Source organism: Macaca thibetana, chromosome X, assembly GCF_024542745.1.
Source record: "Macaca thibetana thibetana isolate TM-01 chromosome X, ASM2454274v1, whole genome shotgun sequence".
Taxonomy (NCBI): domain Eukaryota; kingdom Metazoa; phylum Chordata; class Mammalia; order Primates; family Cercopithecidae; genus Macaca; species Macaca thibetana.
The window spans coordinates 2810007-2826462 of NC_065598.1; the positions used below are offsets into that span (position 1 = coordinate 2810007).

The following is a 16456-nucleotide window of genomic DNA, read 5'->3' on the forward strand; positions in this document are numbered from 1 at the left end:
AGTGACAGTAATAAGAAGGGACACATGGCTAGCAGGGACGGGAAAATCCACAGCATTGGAATTTGCTTTGCATATGGCAAGAAAGGAGAGAGCTTCATGCTAAGGGCCAAATAGAAACGTTGACCACAGACACCGACACTCTTATTTCCCATGGACAGGTTGCCATGTCTGACGGATGATCAAAGTTACTTGTAGACATGCTAGGTTTCTTTTTTTGTTTTGTTTTTTCCTGTAACCTGTCCTCAAGAGGAGTTCTTTTTGTTTGAAATGTTTGGCTTTTTGTTGTTGTGTATATAATTGTCAAGATGCTTTCTTGACGAATTCAGAAATGTCTCATTGCCATATTGGTAATAGCATACAACAATGCTTAAACTTGATCCCTGCATAAGCAATTTGAAAAACGAATAGAGAAGCCTGCATGCTGTTACCATAAATCACTGTTTCTGCTGAGATATAACACATCTAGCCTGATATCATCCATTGCTTCTCCTTGTCACTTAAATAAAAGGAAATCAATTAGCAGAGAACATAAGTGAATAGCTCATAGCTAAATGCAGCAGAGGCTAGCATGGTCCAACTTTCTCATACTCATATGTGCCCAAACCTGGACTACAATTCCAAAGTCAACAGAAACACCAGGTTAGCTGTGACTCCCCTAAGACCCAGCCTTAGGAAGCTCCTTTCAGCTACAAATTTTTGAGTGCAGGAAATTTATAAACTCTATTTTCAAAAACCATTCACCTTGATTGCATCAAACTTTTCAAAGACCTCCTTTCATAATTGCATTCTTCTCTTTAAGAACAATTTATGCAAAGAAAACATCAGATGGAATGAAATGCATCCCATCTTATTGAAATAATGTATAGATTCAATATGGTGCATGAGGAAAATATAGTAGAAGATGATCCTATTTCCTGTTCATCATTTTGACTCATGTAGTCAATGAACAATCATATATAGTGGTTCTCTCTTCTTCATTAGATGACATTTCCACTCTTCTTTTTAGTGCATTACTCCAGTGTGTTGTCAGCTAAGCTCTGCTTTATTTAACACTGCTGAGAGGTAAAATATTAAAAGAATTGGGCTCATAGCTATTTGTGTACCTTATGAACATGCTTTGGATTCCATAGAAGGTGGGAAACTTAGCTGGAAGTGAGTCTTGTCCTCTTTGTATTGCTTTTTGCCCTTTATCACCTAAACCCCATGAAGCAGGCTAATTTTCCACAGCAGAAACTGAGATTCAAGAAAGTTTCCAGGCTGGGCATGGCGGCTCATGCCTATAATCCCAGCACTTTGGGAAGCTGAGGTAAGAGGATCACTTGAGTCCAGGAGTTCAAGCCTGGGCATCATAGTGAGACCTAATCTCTACAAAAAATACAAAAATGAGTTGGGTGTGATGGTGCATGCCTGTGGTCTCAGCTACTGGTGAGGCTAAGCAGAGAAGACCACTTGAACCTAGGAGGTCGAGGCTGCAGAGAGCTGTGATTGTGCCACTGCACTCCAGCCTGGGAAACAGAGCAAAACCCCATCTCAAAAAAAAAAAAAAGTGAGAAAGAAAGAAAAAAAGAAACTTTCCAAAATTTTTCAAGGAATAGGAAAAAAGGGAGGTAAAACCATGCAATGTTCCATTCCAAAGTTTTTTTGCTACTACCTAGTGGTATTTTGGTCTTATTAAAACAAGATGGGAACTTAAATATTCCACAAACAAACACAGTAACAGCAATAATGTCCCCATTACTGAAGAGGAGACTCCCAGAAGACATTGAATGCATTCAAGAATACAGTCAGTGAGAGTGAAATCCAGGCATCTTGAGACCAAAGCTTCAACCTGCGTTCAGACACTGTGAACTGAAGCAGGAGAAGCTGTCAATATCAACTTGACGTTGTATTTTATTTAGTGAATTCAAATGTATGGAATCATGGTACAAAACTCCCCGAAATATAATGCTGCAGAGATAAGTGAAATTCAAGGGCATGAAGTTTTATTTCATGTTAAGGACCATGAACCTCCTTAGTGGGTAAAATTCCACGTAAGAGAAGAAAGAGGTGCATTTTTCCAATCATGAGCTCAGCAGTTTCCTGCGGAGTGTAATAAAGGGGAAGGAAGGTGTTGACTCCTGCAAGCTGCGTGGGGAATGGGGGTCCCAGTGTGTAGAGCTGAGATAGAAGCATAGAAAACTCTCTCCTGCTCTCTCGCTCTCTCTCAAGACAGGGTCTGGCTCTGGTGTCCAGGCCAGAGTGTGGTGGCACAGTCTCGGCTCACTGCAACCTCTGTGTCCTGGGCTCAAGCCATCCTCCCACTTCAGCCTTCTGAATAGCTGGGACTACAAGCACACACCACCACACCTGGCTAATTTTTGTATTTTTAGTAGAGATGGGGTTTCACCATGTTGCCCGAGCTGGTCTTGAACTTCTGAGCTCAAGTGATCTACCCGCCTCAGTCTCCCAAAGTGCTGGGATTACAGGTGTCAGCCACCACACCTGGCCAGGCCTCATGTTTTGAGGTCAGGCACACTTCACGTTGCCTGCTGGTTATCCCAGAGAAGTTACCAAGCTTTTTGGAAGCTCAAATTCTTCATTAGTAATGTTGCTGAGGATTCTTTTCTCAGAGAGCCATGTGTGGGTTAAAGGACATAATGTCTGCAGCCACTCAGACATTGCTCTGTGTCAAGGGCTGCTAAAGAGTTTCTGGAGGGAATAGGTACAACAAAGCTGACACCAGGGAGATCAAAGGGAAAGTCACAGCCAAGCAAGACACAAAAAGAGACATGATAAAAATCTGTGAGTTAAAAATGGCAACTAAAATGTAGTTAGGCAGGGGAATAATGAGCAATATATTATATGAATAAAGACATTCAATGAAAACATATTCAGATGTTCAAAAATTTATATATAATATGAATAATGTAAAAATCATACAGGAATCATACTATTCGTAAACACGTCCATTCAATGATTCTTCTCAGAGACACTCAAGTGACCAATTTCAGACCTGATTTCAGCTGACTCCAGAGTAGAAATCTACCTGATACATTTCTAATTCATTCTTTGCCATGTTATGTTTCAAGGAACTTTGCAGCCTGATTACATATGTTTCAACTCACTAAATAAAATAAAGTGTCAAGTAGATATTGATAGCCTCTCCCGCCTCAGTCTCTGAATGCAAGGTGAAGCTTTGGTCTCAAGATACCTGTATTTTACCATAGTGACTGTGTATTCTTGGATGTATTCAGTGTCTTCTATGAGTCTCCCTTCCTCTATAATGGGACATTATTGTTGCTGTTGCTGTGTTTGCAGGGTTTTTTTGTTCCCATCTTGTGGGTAAATGAAGTGCCAATCATGCATAATGACCATACTAAGTTGCCATTTTTTATTTTTTATTATTTTTGTTTTATTTTATTTATTTATTCATTTGAGATGGAGTCTCCCTCTGTCACCCAGGCTGAAGTGCAGTGGTGCCATCTCGGCTCACTACAACCTCTGCCTCCCGGGTTCAAGCAGTTCTCTGGCCTCAGCCTCCCGAGTAGCTGGGACTACAGGCGTGTGCCTCCACCCCTGGCTAATTTTGTATTTTTAGTAGACACATGGTTTCACCATGTTGGCCAGGCTGGTCTCAAACTCCTGACCTCAGGTGATCTGCCTGCCTCAGCCTCCAAAAGTGCTGGAGTTACAGGCATGAGCCACCGCACCCGGCCGCCATTTTTATTTTTAAAAGAAGACCTTATTTCTTCTTATTTAGACACAAGCAAAAATGATCCAGCACACAAGCGGGGGCCAAGAAAGTCTTACAGGATGGGTTTGCCGATGGCATCCTCAGAATTGTTCACAGGTTTTTGTTTGACTGAAATACCAACTATGAGGAAAAATGCAATGCACGTGAGTGAGAAGCAAAGAGAGTCTAAATGTATGTTTCAGAGTCACCGACTACAGAGTAGAAGTCTACCTGACACATTTTCTCATTCACTCTTTAAATTGACTTTCTGCAAAATCACTATGCAGTGGCAATATTCATTGCTCAAGATGCACACTACAAAGAGGAATGAAGCTCTGACACAGGCTACCATGTGGGTGACCCTTGAAACCTGTTGTTCACTGAAAGAAGCCGTTACAGGTCACCTGTTGCAGTGGTCCTCGAACCCCGGGCCACAGAGCAGTACCGGACCGGTTAGGAACCAGGCTGCACAGCAGGAGGTGAGCAGTGGGTGAGCCAGCAAAGCTTCATCTGTATTTACAGCCATTCCCCGTTGCTGGCATTACTGCCTGAGCTCCATCTCCTGTCAGATCAGCGACGGCATTAGATTCTCAGAGAAGCACAAATCCTATTCTGAACAGCGCATGCGAGGGATCTAGGTTGCGCACTCCTTATGAGAATCTAATGCCTGATGATCTGTCACTGTCTCCTGTCACCCCCAGAGGGAACTGTCTAGTTGAAGGAAAATAAGCTCAGGGCTCCCACTGATTCTACATTATGGTGAATTGTAGAATTATTTCATTGTATATTACAATGTAATAATAATAGAAATAAAGTGCACAAAAATGTAATGCACTTGAGTCATCCCAAAACCACCCCCTCCCCAACCCTGTCTGTGGAAAAATTGTCTTCCATGAAACTGGTCCCTGGTGCCAAAAACGCTGGGGACCGCTGATCTATTGTATGATTCCGTGTATATGAAATGTTCAGAATAGTCAAATTCATAGAGACAGAAAACAAAGCAGTGGTTCCCAAAGGCTGGAGGAGGAGACGGAGTAGAGAATGACTGCTTAATGGATATGAGGTCTCCTTTCGGGGTGGTGAAAATGTTTTGAACAAGATAGAGATGATGAGTACACAATAGTTTGAATGTACTAAATGGCACTGAGTTGTAGAGTCTACAAGGGTGAATGCCATATCATTTGAATTTTACTTTAAAAAATTGCAAAAACATTGTACAGGTCAGCTTTGTATGTGCCTTCAGGATATAGTGGGCTCTGAAAACAAGCTTTAATGCTTTTAGAGATGGAGAAATAAAAGGAAAAATAAGGCAGATGCTGTTTGAACTTCCCTCAATATGAAACAATGTCTGCTAGAGATTCTACATGCATGGAATCATTCTGCAACGCAATCACAGCTATAATTTGAGCTTTGTGTGTCTGCAACTTACTATTCTGGGTGGGTCAACCAAATAGGCAAGGGCTCAGCTCTCTTAGCAAGAAGGATGACTAGAAGGGTAAAAATAATGAAAAAGATCATTTCCGGTAGTTGTAAATTTCACAAGAAAATAATTAAAGCACAGGAAGGAGAGTAGAAGGGGTTTGGTGGGCCAATGTCTAGGGCAGTGCTCTCTGGGGAGCTGAGATTTGAAATAGGGCTTAAGAAACAAAGGGATGTGACCGTGTACACCTCTCTTGGGGCAAGGCATTCCCAATGGAGGAAGACACCCAGAGATTTTCATTGCTTTATACAAAAGCCCACTGTTTGGTTTGTTGACCCTGATTAGGAACTTGGTTTGGGTGCTGCCTCAGTGTTTCACTCCATTATGGGTTGACTTATAGTTCATTCACTTTCTTAACTCTCAGCTCCAAGATGCCTCCTTCTATTTCCAGTGATTCATTCTTGGTCCACTTGGGCATGGCCTCATCATTTTAGAAGAATATTCCATAGTGGACAATTAGTTAGCTCTCTGGTTTTTGCTGTTTGCCATAAAGTTCAGAGTTATTGGCCATCTTTCTGTTCCTTAGACTCACCAAACTTGCCCGCTTTATGGCACAGCCATTGATTTGTTCTCTATAGAGATGCTGCTCAACATCCTGTAGTGCACATGATGGCCCCTACAACCCAGATTGATTGAGTCCTAAACATCAAGATTGCAGAAATTTGGTAACCTTACCTTAGCATGTGCAAATTTGTCTATCTGTCTCTCTGTCTGTATCTATCTATCTATCTATCTATCTATCTACCTACCTACCTATCATCTATCAATCTATCTATAATCCTCTCTATCTCTCTATCAGTCCATCTATCATCATCCTATCATCTATCAAGCATCTATCTATTATCATTTGTATATCAATTATATATCTATTCATCCATCATATCTATTTATCTTCTATTATCTATCCATCCATCACATCCATCTTTCTATCTATCAATCATGTATCTATCATCCATCACATCTATCATCTATTATCTATCCATCGCATCTATCTATGTATCTATGTATCTCTGTATCTATCTATCCACCTATCTATCATCTATCTATGTATCTCTATCTATTCCATCTATCTATCTATCATCATATCATCTACCTACCAACATACCTACTTTTCATCTATCCCTATCATCTATCAGTCTATCATCCTATCTAGCTATTATTCTATCATCTACCTATTATCCTATCATCTATTATCTCTCTATGCATCTATCATATGTCTATTCATCCGTCACATATATCTATCTATTTATCTATCATCTATTATTGTTCCATTCATGGCATCTATCTATCTAATATCTATGTATCCATCACATCTATCTATCATCTATTATCTATCCATCCAAGACATCTATCATCTATGTATCATCTTTCTATATATGTATAGCTATTCTATCTGTCATCCAATCACTTACCTATCAACATACCTAGCTTTCATCTATCTCTATCATCTATCAGTCTATCAGTCTATCATCTTATCTAGCTATCATTCTATCATATCTATCATCTATCTATTATCCTATTATCTATCTATCAACAACCTACCTATCATCTATCTCTGTCATCTATCAGTCTATCATCCTATCTATCAATCTATCACTCTATCATTCTATCATCTATCTGTCTGTCTGTCTGTCTATTTTCTATCTATGGCAGTAGTTCTCAAACAGGGGTAAATTTGCTTCTAGGGAACGTTTGTCATCATGTGTAGACATTTTTGGTGATCACAACTACGGAAGGGGGTGCTACTGGCATCTAATGGGTGAAGGTCAGGGAAGCTGCTCAAAGTCTTACAATGCACAGGACAACCACATAAAGTAATGATCCTATCCAAAATGGTAATAGTGCACCAAATGTCAGTTATGCTGAGGTGAAGAAACCCTGCTCTAATCATAGATAATCTTTGGGCAGATGTGCTTTCTTTATGGTTATTTAGGATTCTAGATTTAGTAATCCATCTGGAATTTTGAACACACAGAGGGGAACTGATGTCAGCATCAAAATCCTTTTCCATTTCTTGGATGCTGACATTTCACTAGATACAGCAAGCAGGGGAAATAATGGTATCAGATGAGTAGGTGAGAATGTCAGGGACCAGGTTAACTAAGAGCTGAGAAAACATGGGAAGGACTATGTTTTCTTCACACCAAGTGCAAAAGGGAGTGATTGGAGGGTTTAAGTAAGGGAGTGACATGAACTGAAGTATGTGTTAAAACAGCAATGTTGGCCACTACCTGGAGAACGTGTCAGAGCTGGGCAAGAGAAGGAGGCAGAAATGTGGTGACTCCTGCAGAGATATTGAGGGATGTTGGATTCATGACCAGGTGTGGCAGTAAACATGAAGGCACACAGAACATTTCCAAATGTACTTAGAGGAAGAGCCAGCAGGCATTGCTGAGTGGTGGGAGTGAGAATGAGGACAAACTTGGGGGAAGGACTTCTGCTTGGAGGGGAGCAAGTGGGTGGATTCTACCATTTGCTGGACAGCAAAGGCTGGAAGAGACAGGTGTTGGGGAAAGAATTCAAAGCTGTATTTGCCATGGGATGTTTGAGAATTTTGTAAGAATCTAAGGGGATAATAGGGCTCAAGACCAAGATGGAGACCCAAGATACACGTTCAGGCAAGACTGGCCAACCGACCAATGGAATAGAGCTCCGGGAGTAAATAATATCACCTGAACAGAGCCCAGAAGAAGGAGGCAGATCTTCAGAGAGAGGAGATAGGGTTCTGAGGCTCAGTCTCTGAAGTGGGTCAGAAGCAGCTGGATGTTCCTCAGCACATTTTACTTCAAGGGTGTGATATGTTTTCCTTCCATAGTTGTGGTCATCAAAAAGGTCTCCAGATGTTGCCAAATGTTCTCCAGGGGCAAACTCATCCATTGTTGCTAACTACTGTCATAGATAGATGATAGATAGATACATAGATAGATAGATAGATAGATAGATAGGCAGGCAGACAGATGATAGATACAATAGATAGATAATAGATAGATAGATAGGCAGACAGATGACAGATAGATAGGTAGATAGGCAGACAGATGATAGATAAGTACATAGATACATAGATAATATATGGGCAGACAGATTGATAGATGATAGAGATAGATGACAGGTACAGAGATGATAGACACGTGATAGATGATAGGTAGGTAGATAGATAGATAGATAAATAGAATACATGATAGACAGAGATAGATTGATTGATAGAGATGATAGGTAGGTAGACAGATTATTGATAAATTGATGATAGAGAATAGATAGGTAGATTAATAGATGATAGATAGACAGATAGATAGATGGATAGATAGAATAAGTACATCAATAGATAGATGACAGAGATACATGATAAGTAGGTGATAGGCAGACAGATGATACATAGATCAATAGATTGATAGATAGATGATAGGTATGTAGAGAGATAGATTGACTGATGATAGAGATAGATCATAGGTAGGTAGATAGGTGAGAGGCAGATGCATGACAGATAGATAGATAGATACAGATGTAGGTAGAGAAATAGATTGGTTGATTGATGATAGAGACAGATGATAGGTAGGTAGACAGGTAATAGGCAAATGATAGATAGATAATAGAGAGAGAGAGAGAGAGAGAGAGAGAGAGAGATATTGAGAAAAACATAATGGCTCATACTAAAGCCATGGATAGCTGAATGTCAAATTTAACCTGAGAAATTTGATGACAACTATCAAGGTGGAGAAGAAGGGAAGATAGGAACAAAGGATCAATACTGGTTCATTTCCCTTCACATCTGAATAAATCCCCCTGTTCGGGAAGGCACCCAAAGTCTGGAACGGGCTCCACATCAGCTCAGTAAACCTGTCTGACCCTGTCATCTTCCCCCTGCTTGTTTGTTGTTGTTGTTGTTGTTTGTTTTGTTTGAGACGGAGTCTCGCTCTGTCGCTCAGGCTGGAGTGCAGTGGCGCGATCTCGGCTCACTGCAAGCTCCACCTCCCGGGTTCACGCCATTCTCCTGCCTCAGCCTCCGGAATAGCTGGTACTACAGGCGCCCGCCAGCATGCCCAGCTAATTTTTTGTATTTTTTAGTAGAGACGGGGTTTCACCGTGTTACCCAGGATGGTCTCGATCTCTTGACCTCGTGATCCGCCCTCCTTGGCCCCCCAAAGTGCTGGGATTACAGGTGTGAGCCACCGCGCCGGGCCCCCCTGCTTGTTTTTAAGGGGCATTAGAGAGCTTGTAGATGCAGCTGCCAAGGATGCCAGACGTGAGAATGGGGTAGATATTCTGGAATAGACAGAAGCCTGGGGAATCACCTGAGTACCCCCTTTCAGAACCCGAGGGTATACATGTCCCCTTTTTGCATCCTTCTAAAAATCAGCAGAGAGTCTGGGAAATGAGCACCACACTCAGGGAACAGAATCTAACTGGAGACTGGGATGACCCTGCATGAAGTGCAGTTCGGTGGCTCATTAGCCCTTTGGCTTACATTCCAGACTACCTTCATCACTATTGATTGGCAATCACTGAATGTATAACCAATTCTGTGAAATGTTTATGGCAGACAATATTTGCAAAATTATGTCAAAGGTTCCGGTTAATATCACAAGGCAGAACTTAAAATAAAATAGGCAAGTATGGCCCTTGTCAAAGCTGCAGAAAGGCATCATCAAAACCAGTCTTTTAATCAAGAGAAAAAAAATATTTAAGAGTCTGTAAATCCATCTCTAAGTGGATGCTATATTGTTGGCTCCTGGAAAAAATATTTGGAAAGCAATTTTCAGAAATGCTTTTAGTTTGTCCAAGCAGGAAACAGCAATGCTGACAAAGAACCCTAAAAACAGCTGTGTGGGAATAGAAGGATTCATGAACACTTGGCCAACAATTCCTTATTCCTTGAGAGTCTTATATTTTCTCCAGACTGCTAAAACACAGATCAGTCTCCGAGTTTTATCTGTTAGACATTGCTCTTGCTTAAGTTTTTTCCCCAAAAAGATGCAAGATGCCAGACTCATTCCCTAATTTGAGGTGGATTTTTCTAAAACAATGCTACTATGATATTATTAGTGATTTTTTCAAGTAGTATATTAATTCATGTTACAAATTAAACTAGATGGAGGTAATAGATGTTGATACAGTGAAGTGATTCTCTAGGGTTTTTTATATTTTTCTTTTCCTTTTAATATTACAGAAAACTGTCTCTAGATATTACTGGCATCAATAGGAAAAAGAAACATTAACATGTTGGTTTGTCTGTTTTATTCCCATGTTAAAGTCAATCTTTATTGTGAGTTGTTTAAAATGAAACCATCAGAAACGGTGTTGTGATTTAGAGGTTAGTTATGTTTTGCTCTCACAAAGTACTTCAGTTTAAAAATGAATGGGAAGAAAAGCATCCCAGAAACTGTAAATGAGATGCAAACAACTTCAGAGGTAATAGTCTTATTGGTGCTATGAGTCTCAAGCCATTAAACAAATCACCTCTTTGGGGAGGGTGCATGCAGGGACTGTCCCCACCCTCATTTCCAGCCTGATAGCCCCCTTCCCAACACCCAACACAAACACACAAACCTGCTGTGCAGGAAGTACCTCAATATATATATATATTTCTGCATCAGCCCCATGCTTTTTAGAGGGTTCCACCAAGTCCTGGCTGATGGTGCCCCCAGCATGGGACCTGCCAAGGTGCCGGATTTGAGAGACGAGGTGGCTAATCCCAGCAAGTGGGACCATGTGTTAAAATGGTTCATGTATAAAAAACAATTCCTAGACAGAGCCATTTTGCACCCCAAGGGCGGAAGAAAAAGAAGTTACAGTTAAAGCTCCACTTTCTGTTCTGCAAATATCACATGCGCCATCCCCCAGGATTCAAACAGGCTTTAGCAGACATGGAACCAACACAAATGCCCACCAATGATAGACTGGATAAAGAAAATGTGGTACATAGACACCATGGAATACTATGCAGCCATAAAAAGGAAGGAAATCTTGTCCTTTCCAGGGATGTAGATGAAGCTGTAAGCCATCATCCTCAGCAAACTAACAAGGGGAAGAGAAAACCAAATGCTGCATGTTCTCACTCATAAATGGGAGTTGAACACTGAGAACACATGGGCACAGGGAGGGGAACAACACACACTGGGGCCTGCTGGGGGGTGGGGGGTGAAGGGAGGGAACATAGAGGATGGGTCAATAGGTGCAGCAAACCACCAGGGCACACATATACCTGTGTAACAAACCTGTACACTCTGCACATGTATCTTGGAACTTAAAGTTAAATAAATAAATAAATAAATAAATCAAATGGGCTTTAGCACCTCTTCCCTTTTTCTTACTTCCATTACACAAGAAATGTGTCCTGATAAATTACAAGATTGTGAAAAGGGAAACTGGCTTACATGTTACTATTCCCTCCTCTGGCAACGCCAGGCTGTTTTCCCCAATGAGCTATCATCGTTGTGGTTGGATGTTCAGATGGTCAACTCCTAGAGTCTAACAGCATTTCATTGAGAAACCTATTTAATCGTCTGTTGCCATGGGTTAGGGAAATTATTATCTTATTCCCTTAACATTTTGTTCTCTTGTTCTACCACCGTCAATAGGGAAGTTTCCATTTTACTCCCTCAATGTTTCATTCTGACTCTACCACTGTCAATAGAGAAATTTCCATCTTATTATGTCAATGTTTCATTCTCTTCTTCTACCACTGTCAATAGAGGAGAGTTTTTTTTTTTTTTTTTTAACTTTGTTCTATAAGATGTCCAGGTACATTTACAGTTATTTTGCATTGGCTCAAATCTGACCATTTTATTTTTATTAAAACATCTCCATGGTGGATATTTCTCAAACACTAATTTAATCGGTTGTTCTGGGGATAGACGCTAGAAAGTAGCTAATACATTTTGTTGAAGAACTCCAAATGATTGTTGACTATTAAAATTGCAGTTGAGTACCTGTAGATCATAGCGACTAACAGTTAGGTCCACGAAACATTCGTGTGTATAAAATGAAACCAATACATTAAAATTTTACCTGGCACCCCACATCAAAATATGTTTTAAAAAAGATGTTGATATTTTTAATAGCCAAAATCTGCAGGAATTCTTTTACTGCCTCAAAGTCACAATTCTATCATCTACATGACTTATAAAATGGCACAGATGTTCTACTTATTTTTATTATTCTTAAATCGTTGCTGAAGTCTGTTTAAATCATCTTCATATGTTTAAGTGTGTGTCTCATTCATTCACCTTAACAATGTATTAAAGAAATGGTATCAAGGGAATTTTTCAACAAACTCTAAAGTTGTTCATGCTGCTCGTTGATAGACCTCACAGCAGTGGCAGCTGATGGATATATTCAGATAATCATCGAAAAAGCTGCGTTTAGCATAACTAAAAGGTTTCCTCTCTATTCTGCCCATCTGCAGCTCCATAATTCTCGACAGAGCTACACAGAGGAAATGCACATATGAAGTTAAGTAAATGCACATACAAACATGCAAAACCAGATCAAGACGCACGCACTAACAGTGGAATGGTTCGGGAAGAAGGTGGTACAAACCCCAAATTGATTCTTTCCACGTGTTTAGCAATGCCAGCAGGCACGGAAGCCAGGGATCGGAACGTGCAGTGGACCTCGCTGGGGACGTAGCAGGCACAAGGATGCGGGCAGGCCAGCGCCATTCGCGGATGGCCCCAAAGCAGGATCAGCACCACGGAGAGGGCCCCCCAGTGCGCGCGCTTGGGCATCTTGTCGGGGTGCCTGATTCTCGGATACCTGAGGTAGAACAAGGAAAAGAGATGCGCTTATTCACAGGTAGCACCGATTTCCTGTGGGCAATTTTTAAATTTGAATTGTGCATCAGGGTTTCAAGCTTCCCAGGACTTCACACGATGTGTTGTAGTGATGCTTAAACCATGGGAATTGAGAAAGATGAAACATGTTTTTTTCTAAACTTTTCACCATTCACTTTAATCATGACTATAGAATATAGTCCTGATTCTTGGCTTGGATACTATGATTTGGAAATCTATCTTGCACTCTGTAATTGTGGGTATGAAATAGAGAGAGGAGAGAGCGAGAGAGAGAAACAAGAAAAAGAGAGGTTTATATTTATGTTTCTATAATAAAAGAAATAATAAAATATTATGTTTCTGCCTCCAACAACGACTGAGCTATTATATATTGCATATATTTGAATTTAAAACATCCCAAGAAAAGTGTATTCGTATTCTTTCCTTTAATGATATTTCTCAAACCTTTAATTCTAGCTTCTTGAAGAGCTTAAAGAGGCATTTGCTAGGAGGATATTCATCCTGTTATTTCTGGGTTTATTTACTATCTTTATTTTATTTTATTTATTTATTTATTTATTTTTCTTGGAAAAGCCAGCGAGTTTTTGTGATGATTTAGAGTTGCTGTTAATTGGGGAGGAAGTTTGGGGGAACCTCTGATCATTCAATAAACAGGAAGGGACTGCTTATGAAATATATTCAGGCAAACAGAAAAAAAAATGGAGTCACTAAAAAATGGAAAAGCTCGGGTAAATGCTAGATTGCATCAGCTACTTCATTTAGAATGGCGGTGATCATTTTCTTCGTGCCCTGGCAATGCCTATGTCATCTAACCTTTTGTCATCTCTTGAATGGCGTTCACTTAAAAATAGTGGCACACATGGAAAGTAAATAGGGATACACAACAAACACGCGCCTGCCCATTCGCCCGGGTTCTGAACAAGCGCGAACTGCTGATTAAAAATTCTAAAATCCAGGCCAGGCTTAGTGGCTCACGTCTGTCATTCAGCACTTTCGGAGGCCAAGGCGGGCGGATCACCTGAGGTCGGGAGTTCGAGACCAGTCTGACCAACATGAAGAAACCCCCGTCTCTACTAAAAAAAAAATACAAACAAACAAAACAAAATCAGCCGGGCGTGGTGGCGCATGCCTGAAATCTCAGCTGCCCGGGAAGCTGAGGCAGGAGATTCGCTTGAAGCCGGGAGGCGAAGGTTACGGTGAACCGAGATCGAGCCATTGCACCCCAGCCTGGGCAACAAGAGTGAAACTCCGTCTCGAAAAATAAAAATAAAAATCTAAAACCCTTCCTATAAGAGAGGAGCATCCCAAACCTGCAGCTTTCCCTGCCTTTAAGTGGCCTAGAAAAGGTTATCCTCTTAAGCCCGGGGGCGCGTCTCCCTTCAGCTGCCCATAAAGAACTGATTGCACACAGGTAGCTTTGCAAAAAAACAACTCCGGGCTCCGCCTCTGAGCGCTGGAACAAACCGGCTCCTGCAGCTCTGCAAAAGTCCTCGGAGTTTCCTCTCTCGCCAGAGCCCGGGCTTTCCCCGCCCCTGCCTGCGCGCCTGACCTCGGCGGTGGGCTGGTTCCAAGGGCAGCCGCGCCAGTCCCCAGCGTCCTGTGCCGGCGGGCGGACTTGGCCCGGGCGTTCCAGAGGACTCTTCAGCCCCAACTCCCTGTCCGGCCTCCCTCCGCCCCCTCCCCGGCACCAACCTCTCGGGAGACCCAGGAAACTCGCCCCCAGACAACCCTAATCCCAGGGACGCGAGGTCGGGTCTCTCCGCCGGGGAGAAAGCGGCCACGCGCCAGTTAGGCCGCCAGAGACGGTCTGCGAATCCCGTCGGGAAGCAGGGGTGGGGGCGTGAGGCCGTCTACTTTATTTTTGGCCCGGGGCGGACAACCTGGAGTGGCCGGGCGGGCAGCCCTGAGCCCCTGGCCAGCTTCCAGAGTCCGCTGAGTCGCGTCGAGCTGGCTGCGGGGTGAATTACGCGCTTTCCCGGAACGCGGCTGGGGTGGCCCTGCGAGTCCCCGCCGCCCGGGACTCGGACATCAAACCCCTTCTATCTGCGTGATGACTGTCCCGGTTTTTTTGCATGGCTCAGCTCACTCTAGGCGTTGGGTTGTCCCCTTTCCAGGGAAAGCCTGGGTAAGGGTAGGAGGAAAGAGGCGGGGAAGGAGTGGGGGAAGAGAAGAGGGAGAGGAGACTTGAAGTAGCCACAGCCTGAGCAACTTGGAAAGAGGCTCCTCAAGTGCCCTTTCCCCCACCGATTGCAAGAGCAGAGTGGGCTTCACTTAGGAATTCCGTTGGCAGCTTCCCAGAAACGCGGGATGGCCGGGTTGAAGGTCTCCAGAGAGAGCGAGGGATGGGGAGCGCGTTGGGGAGAGGGAGGAAAGGAGGCATGGGATGTCTGGGCTTAATTAGACCTATTCAGTGCATCCTCCTTCAAGATCCGGCTCTCCTCCCTAACTGATCTTTAGTTACTTAAATTTGCAGGAAATCAGGTATCCTGATTTCTTAGCAACTTCAAACAGTGCTGGGGAACGGTGCAACCTACCTGCATGCAGGTCCTTTACCCCCAGTTTTCCCTTGGGTGTCTCAAATCCCTTCACCCCCTGCGGGCAGAAACGGCAGCCCTGGGGCGCCCTGGCCACCCTGGGTCCTCACCTGTCCTTGAGAAGCCGCCGCACACGGGAGCGGTGCGCCGAGAGCATCCACCGAGCTGGGGCGCGCGAGTCACGGCCGGGAGTCTGCCGGGGTCATGCCCTTCCCGGGGCCAGGGGTGAGGCAGCTCGGCTTCCCAGCGCGGCACAGCGAGCCGGCGCCCTTTTATTCCCGGCACTGCAAGGCTTCCCCAAGTCCACGCCTCGGCACACCCCCACCCTGCCCCACCCCGGGGAGACGGGGCGCGGGCCCGAGCCAAGGGACCCTGGCCGCGCCGCTCTGCGCTCAGCCTTCTTCTTGCGTCTTCATTGCGCCTGGGCCTGGGTGGGCATGCCTCGCCCACTCCCGCTGCAAGAACCGCAGGCGGCTCGGGGAAGGAGGGCTCTTTGTCAGAGAGAAGTCTGGAGACCCAGGAGAGAAGGGTGAGATGCAGGGAGCGCGGTGAGAGCCGCAGTTGAGTCCGCGCTTGGAGAGCGCCTAAGCAGCGCTGGGAACGTTTCCGTTCCTTTCAGGAGAGAGAGAAGGAGCAGGGTTTGCGCTTCTCCCGGCCAGACGGCGTTTTCTCTGGCAGCTCTTCCCGGCCCGTGTGCAGGCAGGAGCGGGCTGGCCCCGCCGGCATCCAGCTAGCTGCAGGCAGGGCTGCAACGTGAGAGCCGCCGCCACGCCCTCCCGCCTCTCCGGGACTCCCCGGCGCCCGCCTCCCTCCCCCTGCCAGTCTTCTAGCCTGAAAGGTGGAACGGCTCCCTTCCGGCGTGGGGAACCTTCGAGGGGCAGGGCGAGGGCTGGGATGTTCGGAGAGTCTGATGGTATTGTCCGGGGAGGGGGCGGAGGGA

At 43.8% G+C, this 16456-nt stretch overlaps 1 protein-coding gene across 1 annotated transcript in view; it reads right to left on the reverse strand.

The window, feature by feature from the left end:
• The window catches only part of LOC126946408 (matrix-remodeling-associated protein 5), a 34338-nt gene extending 18107 nt beyond the window's left edge, over nucleotides 1-16231 (reverse strand). The window contains exons 1-2 of the mRNA XM_050776644.1: nucleotides 15627-16231; nucleotides 12729-12944 (exon numbers count right to left, since the gene is read on the reverse strand). Coding sequence (XP_050632601.1) covers nucleotides 12729-12944; nucleotides 15627-15673 — 263 coding nt within the window. The 5' untranslated portion in view covers nucleotides 15674-16231. The remainder of the gene's footprint in view (nucleotides 1-12728; nucleotides 12945-15626) is intronic.
• Nucleotides 16232-16456: the final 225 nt, after the last annotated feature.